Source organism: Meleagris gallopavo, chromosome 1 (assembly GCF_905368555.1).
Source record: "Meleagris gallopavo chromosome 1, MGAL_WU_HG_1.1, whole genome shotgun sequence".
In the NCBI taxonomy this organism is placed as follows: Eukaryota; Metazoa; Chordata; class Aves; order Galliformes; family Phasianidae; genus Meleagris; species Meleagris gallopavo.
The window spans coordinates 165,764,758-165,786,391 of NC_139404.1; the positions used below are offsets into that span (position 1 = coordinate 165,764,758).

At 38.5% G+C, this 21,634-nt stretch overlaps 1 protein-coding gene across 3 annotated transcripts in view; it reads right to left on the reverse strand.

Moving 5' to 3' along the window:
• Positions 1-525: 525 nt before the first annotated feature.
• Positions 526-21,634, reverse strand: part of ZC3H13 (zinc finger CCCH-type containing 13) — a 45,346-nt gene continuing 24,237 nt past the window's right edge. For 2 of the 3 annotated variants that reach the window (XM_085215828.1, XM_085215829.1), the window contains exons 9-20: positions 20,480-20,653; positions 16,934-17,244; positions 14,971-15,435; positions 14,189-14,371; positions 11,012-11,555; positions 9,825-9,928; positions 8,486-9,493; positions 6,982-7,497; positions 4,403-4,558; positions 3,284-3,484; positions 1,609-1,772; positions 526-1,009 (exon numbers count right to left, since the gene is read on the reverse strand). In XM_085215828.1, the coding sequence (XP_085071954.1) occupies positions 839-1,009; positions 1,609-1,772; positions 3,284-3,484; positions 4,403-4,558; positions 6,982-7,497; positions 8,486-9,493; positions 9,825-9,928; positions 11,012-11,555; positions 14,189-14,371; positions 14,971-15,435; positions 16,934-17,244; positions 20,480-20,653 (3,997 nt within the window). In that variant the 3' untranslated portion in view covers positions 526-838. The remainder of the gene's footprint in view (positions 1,010-1,608; positions 1,773-3,283; positions 3,485-4,402; positions 4,559-6,981; positions 7,498-8,485; positions 9,494-9,824; positions 9,929-11,011; positions 11,556-14,188; positions 14,372-14,970; positions 15,436-16,933; positions 17,245-20,479; positions 20,654-21,634) is intronic. The other variant, XM_085215831.1, reaches the window with a different exon arrangement.

A 21,634-nucleotide genomic window follows, 5' to 3' on the forward strand; every position in this document is an offset into this window, starting at 1 on the left:
TCCTCACATTTTCTTTAATAATAATTATTTGAACATAGAATAGTAACATTTCACTGAAGGCTTATGTACAGGGAATAGTAGGAAAGCACTATAAGTCAGAAAACTTTGCATTAATGAAAAGTGAGTTTGAACTGGAATTCATATTCAGGCCTCTGCTTGAAGCCAACACAACTGTCATTAAGCACAAGACAGATGCAAGGTAAGCCAACCACACTGAACTGTGCAGTCAACAGCCCGTATTAGTGTGCTGGTTCCAAGCAGAAAAAAGGATAACAAACTTCAACCAGCCAACCACTGAAAACACCTTTGTGAAATTGCTCTCTGGAAGGTTTTTCTTCTTAAGTAACTTGACTAGCTTTGTCCAAATCCAGTTCCACACCAGACTGCTGGAATAAGGAAAGGCATTTGGAAAGTAGAAGTAGGGAGACATCCAGTCAGCAAGTCACTTCAGAAATTCCAGACATGCATGAAGGGTATGGGGTGGTGGTAGAAAAACCCATTCATAATAAGGAAAAGATACACATACAGTTTTCTTCAGTTTATTATCAGGCAGTGTTATAAACTGCTAAAACCAGACATCTTCACATTATTACACCTGATGCACCATAAAACAGGTTTTTGTTAGTGTAAGAGGCACACTACAAAACTTGCAGAGAACTTCACACAGAAGTCTTTCTTTTTTACCACATTTATTCACATCCAAAATTATGAATTCTGCATACAAATGGAGTCTTTTCTTCCATCTTCTACAGATGCTTTCCAACCAACCAGTTCTAAAACATCAATACCAACACTGGTAGTGGGGTATCAACTAGAAAGAGCCACTGTTGCCATTTGCTTAAGACACACACACTTCCTGCTGGATAGCTGGTTGTGGAATTTTACTATCCTCTGTCTTTTCCTGCCCAGGAACTTGGCACACAGTCTTGCGTTTGAATAACCGTAGACTCAACCTTAACAAGTCACTGTCCATTGCTGCAGCATTTGTGTAAGTTTGTTTTGTTGCACCCTGTTGAAATTGAGAAAAAAAATAAAAATAGAAAATAGTTGTTTTTAACATGCACACTGAGAAACTAACCTGAAGCACTCTCAACTAAACTCTACAAGTTTAATCATACATATTCACAAGAAATATTTGGAGAACTACAGATTTTTCTACTAGCATGCAAGATCATAAAACCTACCACAGGGTCAGAAATGGATGAGTATTTCTTTTAAAAGTTATCTAGGTCCTTTTAGTTTGGAAGAACAGAATCTAATAATTCATATAAAAGAACATGGACTCTCAAGCAGGAAAATAATTCAGTGACTGCCTTTGAAACTGTATTTTAACCAATTAGTTTCAATACTCACTCTCCAAATGCAGAAAGTGTCTCTTCAGAATTTAAATGTCAAAATATGAAACAATTTAAGTCCTCAACTTAAATTAATCTTGTGGCATTACTAAAATGTAAACACCCTGTAACTTTTCAATAAAATTCTGATCTATTATTTAAAGGACTAAGTCTGCTCCAGAACAACAAACAGTTACTAGAAAAACTCCCTCCCTAGAGAAACAGTACTATCTACTTCCACATTTTAACCAAGCTCTGTAAACAAATCACTTGCCTTTTCATTCTTCATGAGCTGCTTACGAATTGCAGAATCCCTTCTAAAGCACAGAGCTTTACAGCAAGGACCCAGATTGCTGAGAAGACCTGCTCTCTCCTCTTTTCGTAGGAGTGCAGCCATGTTCAAGGCTCCCAGTTCATGTTCAAAGAGGTTTTCTGCATCTACAAAAATTAACAAATACATGGTATTTTGGAATGGTAATACACAATAATATAAATTTACTGGAGTTAAAAACAATCTTGAAGGAGATTTAACAACTACCTTATTCTGTTGGTAATTATACATTCTAAAAAGTACAAAGCTAGTACTGTGATTTGTAGAATAAAAAGGAACAAATCTTTCATCAACCAGTTATAGGTTAAATGATGGTGTACTTGTATGTAGCTTCAGCACTGGAAAGCAGTACTGGTACAGCACTGCAGAGAAACCTAAAAATTAAGTGACAGCTCTGAGACAGAAGAGGCTACAGCATTCATGGTCAGAAAGGTGAGAAGAAAGGTGCTTCCTGCTAGTATTATCAGAAGGTGGGTAAAGTTTCACTTCTCTGCAAAGCAAACGTCAACACAGGATTTCAGTGGCTATGTAAGAGTGAAATATGGCTATGAAGAGTACTTCATTAATCCATGGCAGTCAACAAATACCAGTGAACCCCACTTCATGCCTACCTAAAGTATCTGCTAATAATACTCAAAGAGCCAACATTAGTTCTTTACTACAGAAAAAAAAGAAGTGCAGCTAGAACACAGCAAAGTTGTTTTTTCAGATGGCTCCTAACACATATATTCTGTGGTACCTTTTTTTCTTTGAAATGTTGGCAAAGACAGAAAGAATACATGTCTGGACTGCAGTATATTTATTTATAAGCCTTATACAATAAATTGGAAGATACTGAAGATACTATGTTCTACCTTTAATAGTCCAATGCAATCTTCTCTGTATAGCAAAATATGTGGTGTTTGGCTGAGAATCCTAGCAGGAGAAAATGCATATGCTCGAAAGCACATTTCACATGTGGTAACTTTGATGAGCAGAGGACTGCACACATCAAAGGGAAAGTAATGGAGACACTTCAACCTCTCTTTCTCTCTGGAGTAAAGTCTCCTGCATCTGAATACACTCAAAACAACACAGAGGAAGTGCTAGAGAGACAGCTACTATCACCGTTCTCCTGAATTTTATTTCTAGAGATGCATGCAAGGACTGCTGAGGTGGTTTCAGGTAATATTTTAAACAACCAGGTGAATTCTGCACTGCGGTTCTTGTTGCAAAGAATGTCTGATAAGAGCTGTTGAAGTATAAAGCAAAATTAAAGCTTACAGAGAAAATGACATTGTTCCTACTCTTACTAAATCAGACTGTTTGCAAGCTCAGGAAGATAAAGAGTGTGTTACATCAGTTATGGAAATTCCTAGGCATAAGACCTAAGATTGCTTTTTAATCCAGAGAAAAGCAAAACTGCAATAAAAAGCATCACAGAATGCTTACACAACTGCTGGAATTAAGACACTAATCTGACTGATAGACAGCTGTCTTAGATTCCTGAAATACTTACACAGTGCTCAGTATAGACTTGTTATGGCCTGAAAACACGAAAGAATGAACTAGTACCCATTTCATTAAACACTGTTATTAAGAACAAAAAAGACAGTTTAATCCCTTGAGCAACAATTACCTTTAGGTTTCTCTAATGCTTTCTGGCATGTCTCTTTAATTTTGGTGAAGAGTTCTGGTCCAGCCAATCGCTTGGAAATGCCAACTCTCAACATAACAGCACCTGGCGTGAACTTTAAGAGTGCAGCCCCAGCCTCTCTTGGTTCTTTTGGCTGCTTTGGCATGAGACTGGACCAATCAACATCTATAACATCCACAGGATCTGCAAAAACATTGACAGAGAATGAGTAATCACGTCATCATCCCTTACCACAGCTGATTAATTTCACAGGCTGCATACATCCATCTCCTCAGAGCAGTATCTATCAGATGAACATTGTTCTTGAGCTGTCACCAAAGAGAGTTCCTTAGGCACCTCAAATAAGAGCACTCAAACTCACTTAGATTGGTGAGAATAAGGTGCATACAATTCCTTAAAGAACATAAACCTTATTGGATTAAAATCAACACTCCTAAAATTCTCCTTCATTTTGATCCTAACAACTTTGTGAAAGGCTGCTCGGACTCTGCTTAGCCAGCAGATACGGATGCATCACTCATGCATTCACAGCAGTGACAGTACCACTAACGTGCTATGATAGATCCAAATTTCATGCTTAAAAAGCTAGTAACTCAACCCTGGATGCTGTTCTTCTGAAAAGAGAGATGTATTAGATAATGAAGAACCATAGAACTATGGGTGTAAAGTTATTACAGAACATATGAATGCTGATCATATAACTGAAACTATGACAAGTAGAAGACTCCATGTTTCCCAGTGCATCTGAGAAGCATTCTAGCAATGATAAAATCTGTTCCTAAAAGTATCAGTTCCAAGTAACAATCAATACCAAGTGGGACAAATAAAAACACATTTATAAAACTAAACCTTATCCTTCTAGTTATACAGAACATAACAAATATTACTTCAAAACATAGCTTTCAGTACTCTATGCTTCATAGGCTTACCTGACCACTACAGTACAAATGAGGAATGCTGAGAAGCACACAGACAGCATTCTGAATTCAGAATACTATCTGGAATACTATCTGCAATACTATCTGGAAAGAACAAAGTAGCACTACATGCAAACTGATCTAGACTTTATTTTCAAATAATCACAAAGAGGTTTTGCTATACTTTTACCAGGCATCTTCTCATCTTCCTGTTGATCCTCCCTCTTTTCTGCATCACCTGCCAGAATTTCATCCAGTTCATCATCACTGATTGGTTCGTATTCTCCAGCACCAGATGCCAGTGACTGTACATCATCAATCTTTGCTTCATCTTCTCCTCCTACAGAGACAGATACATATTGTAGTTTTAAGGGAGTCATTCTTGTTTTCCAAACATGCTTTAAGCAGGTTGAAGAAAAAGAAGTTTGCTAAACTAGCTTGTAAGTTCCATGGGATGAATATATTCAAGACGAATATAGGTATTCACTCATGGAGGTAGAAAAGTTATTTCTCCTATGTACAATACAGCAGTTTGAATTTGTTACATCTTGGTCAATTTGTTTTGTGCAATAATAGTTAAATTACATACAGAAGGCCATACTCAGAAGAAATATATGTTGATTATCTAGTATGCAGTTACTAACATAAATCTACATTAGTACCAACACAAATTCTTCCAGATGATTTTCCACATGAATGCTAACTCACATACTGAGCACAAAAGCTTTTCAAGACAAATAAGTAACAAAACTCCAAAATACAAGAGGGTGTGAGACAGTCTGATGTGAGCAATTATTCTTAGAGTTTTCGATTCTTAGTGGAAACTACAAGAGCTCAAAGAAAGCTGTGACAAATTTCTTCAGTTGTTGCACTCATATAGTATGCACATACAAACAGAACCATACATCTCTATGTGTCTATATAATCACCTGTGATACATACATAAACAAGTTCCTTAAAGCCAGAAAACACAAGACACTCAAATATCGCATTCTGCAAATCATGAAAGGCACATCTGAAGGTACTCGTCTCATTTCCAAGCCTGAGAGATCTGACCGAAGCATTCAAAAATCCAATTGTTCAAAATTCAGGCTTTAAGAGTTCTCTGCCAAGGTACTTGCCAGTTGTGCAGTGTAAAATAGACAGAATTTATAAGGTCCTTCCGTGTGGATGATTGTTCTATCTTCCATTTTCCTTATCCAGAATGGAAACTGCTTCTGTTAAGCTGCAATCTTTCTTTTTTTTGTTTTTCTTTCCTTTGTAAATGCTAAAGGAAATGGCACCTTGCTAACCTAAAAACCAGCAAAACAAGTAAAATACATGCTAGAAGAGTGTAAATTAACTATTCAGACCACCTGGTAGTGCTTTGGAGGAAGCATATACCATCCTGGGCATCATTTAAACCTACTCCTGCAGCAAACACATTAAGGTTCAACACACCACCATAATTAAGTAACTATATCCTCAAATATTTTCCTAGAAAATAGATTAGATTAAATTCATTCAAATAAATTCCATATCATCAGATCCGGAAATTGTATTCAGTTAGTTTTCTATCTTCTTTAAAATAAAAATATGGTAATCTCTAAAAGATTTCATTTCTTACAACTGGGCTTCATGAAGAGCAGATCATGTCTGACCAATCTGGTGCCCTTTTACAACGGACTGACAGCATCAGTGGATAAAGAAGAGGCAACTGTCCACCTGGACTTGTGCAGGGCCTTTGACATGGTCCAGCACTACATCCTGATCTCTAATTTGGAGAGGGATGGATTTGAAGGCTGGACTACGCAGTGGATAAAGAACTGGTTGGATGGTTGCAGCCAGAGAGTTGTTGTCAATGGCTCTACATCCAGGCAGAGGCTGGTCATTAGTGAGACCATCAAAAGATGGTCCTAATGAAGGCTTCCCAAATAAGTTGTAGTGCCCCATCCCTGGAGGTGTTCAAGGCCAGGTTGGATGTGACTCTTGGCAGTTTGATCTAGTGCTTGAGTTAGTGGCTGACAACCTTGCCTGCAGCAGGGGTACTGGAGCCAGATGATCTTTGAAGTTCCTTCCAACTTAAGTCATTCTATGATTCTATGATAATTTACATCACTTTCTCAGCACTTAGATTCTTGCTTCTTTTATATGTTTATACTGGTTAGTTCTATTTCCAAACTCTCTCTCCTGCTAAAGAAACTGTTTTTTCTTTACATTACTAATGTTTTCCCCAGTACCATTAGGGATAGCAAACTGAAACTGCATTTAGTAAGAATAATTCAGCAACGACATTTTTGGACCATTCTGCCAAGCCATAAATACATTTAACCTACTAATCAGACAATAATTGGACTATGCAGAAAAAAAATCCCAAATAACAGTTGCAAGTCAACACTCATTTTTTTTCACTCATTACCTGTCAATTCCAAATTAACAAATAGATCTTAGAATAGTGTACCAAAGCAATTAAATTTTTGGCATTATTCTTCAGCAAACTGGTTATGCAGAAATATTACACCTTGGCAAAATTATATCTCATATCATTTGTGCTTCTTTGACTCAATATTTCTTTAGAAAAAAACAAGACTAATATTCACATAATTAACACTAAGGAAATGCTCATTAGAATTCTCCCTCATCCTATTATGCCTACAGATAGAAAAGCTGGAGCCAATATCCCTTTCATTAACAAAGCTTTCTAATGTCACTCAGTTCAGCATTGTGCTAAAAAGGAAAGAATAAAATATCTGACAGTCAAGGTGCTATCCCAGAACATCTCACCTTCTAGACTCTCTACCTTTTCAGCCTCATTTCCATCTTCAAAACCTTGTAACGATCCTAAATCTTTGTCTGGTCTTTCCTTCTCTGAAGCTGCAGAATCTCGACAAACACCGTCAAATTCTTTTTCATGATCTCTGTCCAGTTTTGTTTCACCGTGCTTTGTTGATTCTTTTTGAGAGGAAATGTCAAGAGTTCTGTCCCTCTCTCTTTCAGCAGTATCAGGCAGCTGTCTGTCTCTCTCTCTGTCCAGCTCCCTTCTCTTTTCCCTCTCTCTCTCACGTTCTCGGAGTCTCTCTCGTTCCCTGCTCCTTGGCCAGTCTTTGTCAATGTCTCGGTCTCGATCCCAGTCTCTCTGTCTTCCCTCTCTCCTGTCTCTGTCTCGCTCTCGATCATGGTCATGTCGATCTCGCTCCTGAAGCCTTTCCCTGCTGTCAAAGGACCCAGATCTGGAGTGGACCTGACGATCTGATTCAGGAGAACTTCTTCTTGAACTGTGGCTTCTTGAATCTTGACGATCTGGATAAAATATTTAAATACAGGCATGACGGCAGCTCATGAAACCATTTTGCTACACCAAACTATTTTAAGGAGTCTGGTATGAAAACTGACTTCTGAAAAGTATCATCTGCAAATTAATGATATGTCTCCAAGTCCCAAAAAAAAAGATTTTTGGTGGCTACTTTCTGCTACTACAGAAGCAAAACAGAAGTACGTAATTTACTCAGAAATCTAAGCAAGAATAGGAAAAAAAGTAGGAATCATCTCAAAATTATTTTCAAAACACATTTTTTTTAAAAGCTAAGGATGTCTTGGCTAGAAAATGATAAATTCAGAGAGAAGTTCTGGCAAAAACCATTATAAGAGTCAAAACTGATTTAGGAAGATATTTTTCTATTGACGTTGTCTATATTTTACAGAAATTTTTCAGTCATTTCTTTATAGGAACTACAGAAATAAAATAAATCACGATTCCTTGGATCTGCAATAAAGATGATATCCATATGCACTAAAAGTATCTCTATGAAGAATCATGAGAGATTTACCTCAGCAGAAACAGCTCCTCAGAACCAAATGGATCCCTCTCCCAGAATGAAGGAACATTTTGCATAGATCTCAGAATTTCCACATGAAACTGAATGTTCATAATTCATTTAAAAACACTATTTCGATAAAACCAGTTCACTGCTCTGTTAGCAGAAGGATTCTCCCTTTCAGTTTCATCTGTCCTAAAAATTACTTTATCCTCCAGACAGCACGAGCTGCCAAATCTGACTGAATGCTTTGATATGAACACAGTGGTAATAAAACCCACTGAGAATCAACTTTTCAAATATGGTCTAACACTTCCAGGAATCTTGATTTACTCTATGAGAGAACTTCCCTCTCTCTTCATACTGATTACAAATTAAGAGAATATATAGCCATACAAGAACAATTTGGGATTTGTATCTTCGCACTTCCGCAGAGAATGGCAGTCCAGACTCACTAAAAAATATATTCTTACCTGAAGATGTGCTGCGACTGGGCTCCCCTCTTTTCAACTGATCAATTCTGGACTTTCGTTCCCCAGTGATTTCTAAGCTTTTCTTCTCTCTGTCCCTGTCCCTAGAGGTACTGTGCAGGATCCTCTTGCGTCCAGTCTGGTCATCACCACTGCGATGAGCTGACTCATTGGAAGGGGATCGAAGTCTGCTTGAGGCATGGCTCCGATTGCTACCAAGACTGCTGCTGCGCTTCTGATCCACAGGTTTACGATGTGGTCCATCGTCTATAGTAACATGTGGGGCTTCCACCTTTTCTACTCTCATTCTGTGACTTTTTCTATGGGATTCCTCGGTGCTTCTTTCTGGAACGACAATGTCACCACGTTCTGGGACATCTTCATCGGACCAGTCACTAAATGTTGTCTCTTCTCTTTTCTGGGGGACTTCTGCCACAGCTTTCTCAGGTGGTGCTTCAACCAATTCCTCTTTTGTGACAGGAGGGGTTCTCGGGCCTTTCTTCTTTTTATGATGTGGAACAATTTCTTCATCAGAAACCTCAGAATCACCCTTGGACCTCTTTCGCTTTTTCTCCACATTTTTCTTTTTTTGACCTTTCTTGGGAGAAAAGACCTGGCTTTCCTCAGTCATTGATTCATTAGTGTACCTTTCCACCCCACTGTCATCATCTTTCTTCTTCTTTGTGGCCTTTTTCTGTATTTTAGACTTCTTCTTGCTGTCATCGTGCATTCTATCAGAAGCATCTCTTTCTTCAGAGGGACGGCGTCCAAGACTCTCCTGAACTCTGGACCTGGAGCCTTCTGAAGAATCTGGTTGCTCTCTCTGCTTATCTGATGAAGAAATTCTCTCTTTAAACTCCGGTTCTTCGTAACGCCGGGAACTTTCCTTTCTGTCTGATTTTCGTTCTTCTTCTTTCCAGCGGCTCTGTCTCTCTTCTGTAATGTGAGAGGGACTCAGTGACCGGGATTCCTGTGGTCGCACAACCTGGCTCAGAAGTCTGTGCTTTTCATCTACAAAACGGTAAAATGAACGTACTTGTATCATTTAGAAAGGAGAACAGGTGAATATGTGGTATCTTCTGCATGCTAAAAGGTATCAATCAAAACAAATAATCCATCATTTCAGTTACATATTTTGTTTTCCTGTTGTTTTATTTTAACCTGCTGCAGCAGCAACAGACTACTTTTGTTTTGGTAAGCATGCATCTTAACAGACATGGAAGGGGAAGAGGAGACTTACAAAAGTCTTCTTTGTGGCTTTTTTTCTGTTTAAGACTGCAAGTTATTTTCCATAGGCAAAGGCTAAGCCTGGTGCTGCAGCAGACAGCCTACTCCTACTTACTTTTATCATCTCCACTGTTGTAAGCATCACTGTCAGGAGAGTGCTCACGGCGACGTTTGGGTGACTGACGAGGGCTTGGACTGCTTTCATTTCTGTGACGCTTCCTGCAGAGCAAATATTTGTAGTCAAATTCCTTGAGGGTTCTTTAAAGAAAACATTCAATAATTGAGTTTATCATCGATCCAATCTCTGAAGCATAAGCCCCGCAAACATAATACACCTCATACAAGATAACATGAGCAAGGATGCCAGAAAGTTTTGTAGCTAAGTTATTTTAAAACCTGAAGTATTCTTTCCTTTCATAAACATGTAAAGTAAACAATAAACTAAAACTCTTAATACTTCAAACAACTTTTTTTTTTAACAAGAAGGTATGAAAGAATATTAAAACCACTGTTTTTCCTGTGGCAATGATCCTTGCAATGGGCTGACCTCAGCTGGCAGCTAAGCTCTAATGTAAACGTTCGCTTTTCCCCACAGAGGGATGGAGGAAAGCTAGATTATTTAAAGAGCTCCACAATTCTGTCACACAAAACCTATTATTATTTCCAAGCAAAGCTGCAACTCAGGACAACACTGCATTGCTCACTATTGATGTCACAATGAGAATTTTATTGTACTAGCTGGAAAAAAAAAAAAAAAAAGAGAATCAGTGGCATTTACTTAAAAAATAGAAACATCACACATTTACTTGGGTACTGTTCATGCCTTCACTGCGTAGCCTTCTGGTGCTGAAAAGTCAACAGTGCAAAGGGTAACGTACGTTGAACAGAAACTTAATGAATAAAGTCATGAACTCTGACCTACACAGCAGCTATCTGACTCATGAAAATTCAAAAGGTACCACAGTCTGCACTAAGCTTCTAATGCCTGCACTATAAAACCAAGGCCACACAGGCATACTTAGAAGAGGAAATGGTATGTTCTGATTCAGTTGTCAAACCCCGAGCTGTTCCATGATTTTGCACTAGGAAAGCACCATATTAACTACACCAACACAGCACACTCATTTTGTAGCCACTGGCACATGACACATAGATGCAGGGAAGGCATGGCTCTAGACTGCACTTCTGCGTAAAGACGGCATCCCCTCCTTCCTTATGATACTGCCCTGCTTACTAACTGACTGTCATCAACAGTAAAAGACATTTTTTCTTTTAATTAAAATAACATTCAGATCTGCTTACTTGGATTTCCTTTCTTCATGGATATCTCTTGAGCTTCTTTCTTCTCGAATATCTTCTCTCTTATCCCTGCGGTCTTCTCTTCCTTTGTCTTTGTCATCCCAGTCTCTCTGGCGCTCTCTTTCTTTATCCCTGTCTCGACCTCGCTCCCTTTCTCGTTCCCGCTCGCGATCTCTTTCACGCTCTCTCTCCCTTTCTCGTTCCTCCCTCTCTCGCTCTCTCTCCTTCTCTCTCTCCCTCTCTCGTTCCCTTTCTCTGTCATGGTCCCGGTCCCGATCACGCTCGCGATCCCTCTCTTTGTCCCGCTCTCGCTCCCTCTCTCGTTCCCGAGCACGATCTCGTTCCAACTCCCTTTCCTTCTCTCTCTCTCGTTCCCGGTCTCTTTCTCTCTCCCTCTCTCGGTCCCTCTCCCTTTCTCGCTCTCTCTCCCGGGCCCTTTCATCTCTCCTATCATCACTTCGATCTACCCTTCGTTCATCTCGCCTTTCATCCCGCTCAAGGTCATCACTTCGTCCTTGATGTCGTACTGGTGAGCTTGCTCTCTGATCTGTGAAAAGAGGGAAGCTTTGGTTACCAAGTGTTACATGGATGACATATACATTACTTCCACTATACTAATAAAATACTGAGAGTTTTTGTTTTGACAATGCAGATACTGGTTTGCATTAAGAGAAGTGATTCCCTGTAGAAACCTGAGTATTCTCTTGGGGTGAGAGGGATACAAAAAGCAGTACTAGTTTTGATTTTTTTTTTTTTAATCAGTATTTCAGGAGGGAGCTTTCCTTACGTTAGAAAAAAGTCACTAGGAAAATTTCATTTTCTATCAGATGTTTCTGAAAGGGCTAAATAGGTAATTATATAACTCAGTCTAGCCACTATTACCGCATGATTGAATCATTCAAAATCTTGTATAAGATCTTGGAAAGCTCAGAATAACATACTCATGAAAATGAAGTATTAGAACTTCTTTAAGAAAATGTTACCTCCCAAAACCAAGCATCACAGGTTTACAAGAACTCACTGCATTTACTTTGCTTCAAGTTTTACTATATATCTCCTATATATCGCCTATCTCCTCCCAGAAGACATCCCTACACAGAAATGCAGAACGAAATCCAACTGAAAAGGAGAGATGATGATGAAATACAGAATGCATACCTGCTCTACGTTTTCATGTATCTTCATAGAAGCTGAGTTTTTCAATGTTCAGACAGTGAATCAGGGTTATCAAGAAAACTGCATACATAAAATAACTGATCCAGAAGAATAGTGAAGCTTGATTATCTAGGGGTATTTGCTCACTGGAGATCTACAGCTAAAGTTTAGCTCACTTTATTACTTTTTAATATATTTCATTTGAATATTTCAGTAAATTTTGATGACTTTGTAACAATTTTTGTGCTGATGTTAGAGGTATTTCAACAGTGAAAGATCAATAAAACTTATTGCACTATACATACCCAAAGCATTATACAACAAACACAAACTGCGGCAACAGAGAGAAGTCCATCACTTTGAGTATACTTCCCTGTAAATTGAGACAATGTCCACCAGGGACAAGCAGCCAGAGTCTGGACAGGACTTAAGTCAATAAAACATGCACATTTCCATTGGTTTAATCAATTTTAATCTCAGAGTGAATTAACAATGATTTAATGCTCCCTTGTTACCAAGTAAAATTAAAAGTAAATTTGAATGACATTTCTGCCATGTATGTTAATACTTGTTTTTACAGATCTTAAATCATCAGTTCATGCAATTGGTTCCGCGATAGGTTTCATATTCTTCAAACAGTGTCTGTAACTATATAATATGATATATTGGGCATATCTAGTACTAAGTTTTAGACAAAAGTTCTGTAGTATTTACTATGTCAGGTTTTGTGACAAAACATCGACACAAAACATTTACACTACTCAAGATACCTGCAAGTGTATTAGACATTTGAACATGGAACACCAGCACTTCGTAAATAACCTTATTATTTGAAACACCACTCCAACAGTGGTTGGGTATACCAACCTAGTACTTCAGTTGAATAAAGAGAGATCAAATACGCAGGTTTGCATTTTAAAATCACACTGAAATGTTTCTTTATATATCACAGAACTAAGCACCAACAAGAATCTACCCTGATACTCCTCCGAATGACAAATTTTAAGACAGTGGTCTAATCATGGAAACTATGTATTGACTTGTATCTCTGAATTGGATTTGAAATTAAAAAAATGATCTAAACTTTTAAGGACAAAAATGACAAATTTTATCTCCATTTAAGCTCTTTAGCTATTTTTTTCCCCAAAAGGAAAAAATAGTCCATTCAAAGCATCTTTCCTTCACGAAACATATTTTGCTGTAGAACTTGTCTTTACTTCTAAGTTGCTGTTTCTTTTTGTTTGTTTTTAATGAAAAACTCAGTATGATAGGGAAATTACAAATTAAGTTATTCAGTGAGTATTCGGAAATGGATGATGTGAAAGCTAGTCTGCAAGAGCTGACCTCCCAGGACACATTCAGACTGCAGCATTTTTCAGCTAACATGAGAAAGGAAACCTAGAGAACAGGTTTGCTGAAATTCTGCCTTGAAGACACAAGAGAATCTAGGGCAGTAACTTTAACAAGAACAAGCAGTAACAGACATATTTCAGCAGGCCAAAAAACATTCCACAAAGTAGCATACAAAACATCCCTTTGAAAAACTGAAGGTGAACACCTAGAAAACACTGTCCTTTATAAAACACTCTTACTGAGAGAGGAAAAAAATCACTGTAGTTTTATATTTGTTCTTCACAGCTCCTCCTTTCATTTCCATACCATTTTAATTTGCTTGACTTCTCTTCCTTTAATTGGTAAGCAATACAAATATTCTCCAGAGTGGAACTTGTTACTGAGTTACTCAGAGACAACAGAGTATACTTTCAGGTGAAAAAGTGTGACATCTTTCATTCTCTGTCTAAAAGAACGATCCTGCATCTTTTTTCCATGATAACTGGTATCTGTACCATCTGTACAGGTTACCCCTATTGATGAATTTAACTTGAAGTACAAGATTAACATTAGTGCATAGTTATTTATGAATTAGTAGTGGGAGGAGGTGGAAATAAAGGATATCCACCTTCATACATACACCGTATGTGTGTAATACATATCTATGTGTGTGTAATATATGCATTAAAATACCTCTTTCTCTGTTGTCCCTCCTGTCCCGTTCACCATGCCTTCTTTCAAAGGAGGAATCCCTTGCTTGGTCTCGACTATCGTAGCGATCCCGATCAGGGTAGCTACTCCTTGATTCCCAACTGTCATGGTAGTTTCCACTACTGCTGTGACCATCAACCTGGGATCCTCTAGTCCCCCGACTTCCTAATAGTGATGTAACAATATAAAATATGAGTTCTCACACACAAGGAAATCCATTCATGTTGTACACTAACTATAGTATCAACGTTTCATCAAACTCTTCAACACAGTGCATCAAACTTTAAAAAATACTGTCAAAGTTTAAAATTCCCCCCTTTTTTCCTCTTTATCAAACAAGAAATGGGGATGGGGACGAAGTATGGTCTACACAGCTGCTTTTGAGAAAATAAAATTGCTGTCCAGTACTTGGAGACGTGCTGTTCCCTACTAATCTACTACACATCAGCCTCTCGTTGCTTGTGGCCCATGGGAAAACCCAGGGTTGGGCAACAGAATCATCGAGATGGTTGCATGGATTCGAGTTTGTTTTAAACCAATATGGCAGGATACCAGTGTCACGTCTCTTTTTTAACAAATGAAGAAAGCAGAAGGGCTATAATTTTAATCAATCATTCTAATTTAATAACAACACAACTGAACATAACTCAAAAGGATGAACTATTAGGCAGTTCCCGTATGTCTTATCAAACAAGGTAATACAGATGTCAAGATTCAATCTCCAATGATAAAGATGTTTGTTAGTATTTTAAATCATGTAATACCTTTGTCAGATAATTCCGGACCTCTGCCTCGACTTCTGCCAGTCCGATCGCTTCTGCTCTCATTTCTGGAATCACTTCTGGAGTCATTCCTCGTTTCAGCACGAGAGCTCTCCTCTCTGCCATGGGACCTTCCATAGCTGCGTGAGTCCTCCTGATACTGGTCATCCTTTTTATGGGCATCCCGACTTTCTCTGTCTCTGTAGTCGTGAGAATCTCGCGTGGAACGTGAGTCTCTTTGATCACGACTATCTTTGTTATCTCTGCTATAATCTCTTGTATCTCTAGAGTCTCGAGTGTCTCTGGATTCCCTCGTCTCCCTCCGATCTCTGTTATCTCTTGTGTCCCTCCGATCTCTTCCATCACGAGATTCTCTATCGTCTCTATGATCCCTGGAGGTACTCTGCTCCTGGTCATAATCACGATCATCTCTTGTTTCTCTTTCTTTTTCCCTTTTCCCTCTAGTTTCTGTAAAATATTTTAAAAAGTGTTATATACCCTGCTTAATCAAAGCAAGCAACAATTTAGAAGACAACATTAAATCAGTATCATAGAAGTAAACTTTGACATACTCACAGTAAATTAGAATTAATATGGGAAAAGGATAACGTGATGCTGTGTATCCATCTAAATACTCAGTAAGCTCTAAAGATCTTTTTGTGAATTTGAATTTGTACTTTACAAATATTTAGCAATTCAGAAGAGAGCAAGTATAGTACAAATAAATTTCTAAGACATTAGAAAGAAAGTACACTTCAACAATTTAAAGACAGTTATCATTTTTCTTCCAAACATAGTTCTTTTCTATTCCACACACACATGCTTTCAGGAAATCTGTGCTACAACTAGACCACCTGCTTTTAAGACCTCAATGCTCTGCTAAAATCTTTTTTTTTTTTTAATTATTTACAGTGCTATTGTTCAGAAAAGTGAGTTTTTAGTAGGTCTAAAAAAAAGCTGACAAATGCAACCTTTGTAATTGGTCTCTTGAGAGAAATGGCATGTTTGTCCACTACAAATTGCTCAACCAACTTTACAGACTTCCAGAAGGAAGGATTCTTTTTTTTTGTACGTAACTCACTTAATGAAAAAGACTTCAGATAAATCTATCAGTGATGACTGAATTAGCATTTAAGTACCTCACAGAAATGAGCAATAATAGGTACAAATATCCTCCTGCCACCCAGCTGATTCAGTAGCACAGAATCACAGAATGGCTTCGGTTGTAAGGGACCTCAAAGATCATCTAGTTCCAACCCCCATGCCATGTACAGGGTCACCAACCACTTGATCAGACTGCTCAGGAACCCATCAAGCCTGGCCTTGAATGCCTTCAGGGAGAAGGCATAGACAGATCTAGAGATAACCCCATGACAGATACGGCACTCACAGCTTCTCTGGGCAGCCTGTTCCAGCATCCTCTGAGTGAAGAATTTCTGCCTAACATGTAACCTGTATCTCTCCTTTTTCAGTTCAAATTCATTCCACCTTGTCCTATCACTATCTACTTGCACGAAAAAGTCAATCCTCTTCCTGCTTACAAGCTCCTTTCAAGTACTGGCAAATAGCAGTGAGGTCTCCCCACAGCCTTCTCTTCCCCAGACTAAACAATCCCAACTCCCTCAAGCTCTCATCATAGGTGGGGTGCTCCAGTTAATGCTTCTTAAAAGTGTAAGGTCGCTTACCTACTGTCACATTACTGCTTCACACAAGAAACACCTGAACAGATGCCTACAGGATCTCTTGCATCAGCTGAGCCTACCCAAGTAGTGCCGACAGAGCAAAGCCATTGCACTGTCCCCAAAACAAGCACCATCAGCAGAGAAAGAATAATACAGATTTCTGATTATTTTCTTCACCACCTTGGCCACTGGGATAAAGACAATGCCACAAACTGAAAACCAAGGTACAAAATGCAATCTGCAAACAAATAAAAACTGTCCTCGAGTTCTATTTTTATTCATACCATCCCGCCTTTCGTGGCGCCTGTCATGAGACTGTGAAGTTCGGTCTCGATCGTGCCTTCCCTTTTCTCTTCCAGGGGATCGGTGCCTTGAAGGGCTTCGCTTCCTCTGAGGAGAAGAGGAAGAACGTGGGGGGTAGGGGGAAGATGATCGCCTTGCAGGCGGAGAAGCTGTCCTTTGATAGGAGGGAGAAGGAGTTCTTTTGCGGTGTGGGGAAGGAGAATGTCTTTGAACAGAGGAACCTGACTGTGATGAAGAAGAGTGGTGTCTAGAGGATATGGGAGAATGACGCTGGCCAGATGGAGAAGCAGATCTGCAAGAAAGGGTTACAAAAGTTAAATTACTAGACCGTACTTAAACTCGAGGGATTATATTAAATTGTGCATTCTCTATCCTCTGTCTGCTGGAAACATGTTCTATTTCTTATTACAAAGCACTGATCTTCAAACAGTTCAGACTTGTATCCTGGAAACTCATACGTGTATCTACTTAAAAGTTGAACAAACATGAATGCTACAGGCAGAGGAATCTTTTACTTTATAAAGTAAGAAAAAATATACACTAAGTTTCTCTCATCTTGCAAATCCCTTAGCTTAAATAAATACCATTTACACAACAGTGAAGAGATTTCCTCAAAATGTGTTACCACATGCAAATCCAACATGGACACATAAATGCTTCAAGCCTTTGAGCTCAGCAGCAGCTGTTTTACCTTATCAGCATCTAAGCAACTTGCAAGTGTCTTTTCACAGGAAATACGCATTGCACTTAATTCCCAGCTCCCTTCTACTTACAAGATTTCAGAGACTCCAAACAGAAGAGCAGGAGTCAGCATAAAAATGCATTTTCAAAAAAATTCACTTAAGTAATTTATGCTTTTAAATGTCCTTATAGTGTCAGTAACTTTAAACAAACCTCCAGATCTTACAGATGAATTTCTCAGTTCCAGGTGACTCACAAAGGGAGGACTACTTTACCAAAGGCAAGATCTTCCCTACAATATTCCTCAATAGCCCAGCAGGTTGTAGTTGGCAGAGATACATATATAATACAACTTCTGCTGAGTATCTTGAAAATGTCACAAGAAATTATTCTCAGTGGGATAGCTGATGTCAGTTGGACTCTAGATAGAATAAGCTCCAGAGTGCTTCAGGTTAGCAGGCTTTCAGCATGTCAAGTTGCTCTCGAGAAGCTAAATTAACAGCCATCAATGCTGCTCAGCAATGGATCTCATGGCTAAAGCCATTTTCTAATAGACTAAGACTATGCAGGTAAAAAGATTCTTCTTGTGTTAAGAACAGAGGAACGATTCAGTTTCCAAGGAGTAAAGCTCTGGGAACAGAATGCTAAGTGTAATCACTGGTGACCTGAGACAGGAACCCAAGTCTGTATGGAAGTCTTTTTTGGGTAAAAAACATGGTGGGAATCTGCTATTAATATCAGCATTTCAGCCTCTTAGTTAATGTCAATGACTCAAAAAAACTGCCCCATGGAGTGGTATATTGATTATCAAAGGAGCAAACTCACGAAGATGGTGATTCTACCTCTTGATTATCAACTATAGAACCAGATACACTCACTAAAGGATGCTCTATGACTTTTCCTTGAAGTCAAAGAAAATATTTTACAGAACAGGCTGAAACAAAAATTGAAGTGAGACAATCAGCTCTACTAGAAGAACACTCAGGAAGGTGGCAGAAAGGAAGGGATGAGACAGAAAAATAAATAAAATCAGCCTTTGAATATATTTAACTGAAAAAGGCTGAGGAACAGGTTGCATCTGTTTTTTGATTTAATGTGTACTGTGTCTACAAGTCTATATGCTTGCAGAAAGATACTGTCAGGCCTGGAAACTATCCCACTAAGATGCATCTATGATGGTCAATGCCAGAGACTATTTGTAGTACCCAAGAGCAGGCTAAGAATTTGCATCTCTTGATCTGAATATATAAAATTGCACGGGATCCAGCTGATGTATTTTTGTAGATTAGGGATGCCTGGAACATCTCCAGACTGTCTGACATCCAGGATGTTTAAGTGTAGCCTCTTTTGTCTGAAAAAAAAATAAATCCTCAAGGTCTCCTGTTCATGCTACAGGTAAATATTCTTCCTGGATGGCAGGAAACAGTAAACTCAAATTTCTCAGTCTCCATAAGTGTATATTTACACTGGTTGCAGATTGCTATCACAAGAGGGAAGGCCTGACTACTGAGGGCAGAGGACTGATTCCTGAGGGAACATGTAGTTCTGTATGCCACTAAGATGGTAATTTGTTCACATGGTTGCGTACAATCGAAACAGATGGCCTGGAACCAGTAGTAAAGCTCCCAAAGTGCTCAGAAAGTAAAACACTGTCAGAGCTAGAACTAAGAGAATCTAATTTCATGACTTACCATCTTTACATTTGCTTTTCACTGGAAACAAGCAGAATGTTTCCTTCCCTCTAACAGAAGGCCTACTTTTTCCCTGCTTAACTCCATTCCACAATACTTCAAATGTCTGCATAGAATCCCCATATGAATAGTGAGAAGTAAAACACTGTAATAGGCTAGAAGTGGCGAAAGGGGTGCTTCAGAGGTGTTCTTCAGTATCCTTACTACTGGCAGCTGCAGGGGGAAATAGGATGCTCTACTCCCTTTCCAATAAACAGGCCAATTTGGAGAAAGTCTCCATCAACGATGCCTAGATTAATAAGCTGAGTAACCACAGCAGCAAGAACTTGCTCACAACTCTTAGGATAGCTCAACAGATGTCACATATATTCATGCTGATGAAACAAGAAAAATAAAGCCCATCTGGTGTCCTTCCCATACCCTTCCAAACAGAAGCGTGGAAAATAAGTATACCTTCTATTCCATTACAAAGATTAGGGACACAGTATTTAGTACTACCATTCTGAACTATAACTTAGAAATTCTTTAAGACTCAAATAAGAAGCTTTCTCCCTTTCCTTTTTTAAAAAAGTAGTAACTTTTCTCAGGGTGGAAAAGATTTTTTTCCTAAGATGCCTAGAATCAGCAGAAATTGTGTCTTATCTGAAGGGTCTCTGAAATGGTCCTTAAACTGTACTATTTAGTTAGCTGCTCTTGCTTTTCAAGAAAGATAGAGCCAAGATTAGTAAGTGCATAATCATATCCATTTCAGAATGCTGAAATTCTGCTCCTTCTCCAGCTCCAAGATACATTTCTCACATTTTTTGCTTTCCAATGAGGGAGAAGAAGAAGAGGAAAAAAGGTTCCTAAACGATCACGGATTGAGCACGTCTCATATCAGACTTATGAAGTTCCATGTAAAGCCAAAATATCTGAGAGAAACTGATGAATGGAAGCCTGCACAACGACTTGTGCTTCTGACATGACAAGTACTTTCCATGTAGTACTTGCACAAACAAACAAAAACATAAAAAAGCCTCTGAACTCCATTTTCTGATGCAACCACATACCCACAAATAGACAAGAAGTCTATGAACAAGCAGTCAAAGCAATGGAGGAAGTTTCTCAATGACAACTAATATGGGAGTAATCTATGCAGCTGAACACAACACTCACCTGCGAGAGGGTGAGAAGTTATGCTTGTGAGTAGTTGATTTCACTGGGGCTCGTGAGACTTGTCGTCGCCTCGCAGCAGGAGGTGAATATTCCCTGGAAGGGGAGGAATTACTGCCAGAATGATCTGCAGGACTGGGAGAACGCTTCTGCCTATGGGAACCTTCAGAAGGATCTCTGGGAAACATAAAGAGCAGTGTGTTCAACAGGCATAACAAGGCTTTAGTGCATTTCTATGAGAGAACTTTTACTCACAAGATCCAAAATTACCCTTAAGTTCATTCCATCTGTAATTCCAAATATGAAATTACCTTAAAGCTAGCAGAATTACGGAGTGCAAGATGTTCACTAACCAATGAATTGTAAAATTCAGAACTATGAGATAGTAAAATGAAAACAGGCTTATAATTTTACCTAATATTTCAGTCAATGGTGAAACAAAACTTCTATCAGTGGAGACTTATCTTGTTGCCTGTAATGTTAGTATTTTATTTAAGAAGACTCAAGTTCACAGATACTTGGAAACACTAATCGCATTTTCTAACAAATGAAAGATCTGTCTGAACCTTCAATTATTTCACTTACTGCACTTCATGAAGATTTCACATTAATTTTTATGGTAACAAAGGTCAATGAAAATCCAGTACTGAAATCAAAGGCTGCAGTCACCACAGCAATACTTGATTATAGTAAATCCATGAGCCTCTTGACCCTTCCAGTACTACCTTAGTTTTCTATGGTTTACAACCTTCCAGTAATTAAGTTTGCAAACACAAGTGAAATAATATATTTCAAAATAAATCAGTTTTTACTTTATCAATTAAAAATACACAATTTAGTGGTCTTCCACTCCTAAGTCTTTGCTGTGCTAGTTACCAAAGCAAGCACATACAAATATGTACTACTCTATTTTTATCAAGGCAACAGAAGGCTTAAAAATGCAAATGTTATATTTATCAACTATTAAAGTTGACACAACATGACAACCATGCTTCAAAAGGCTAAGGGAATAGTCCTATCAGTCCACCATTTGAGATATACATATGCATAATTGAAGACACTGCAGAATTCCAACAGACTTCTTCAGAAATGCTTTCTAACAACCCAAGTCTAAGGGTGCCACCAACAATTCAGAAAGATAACTAGAGATAACTAGTC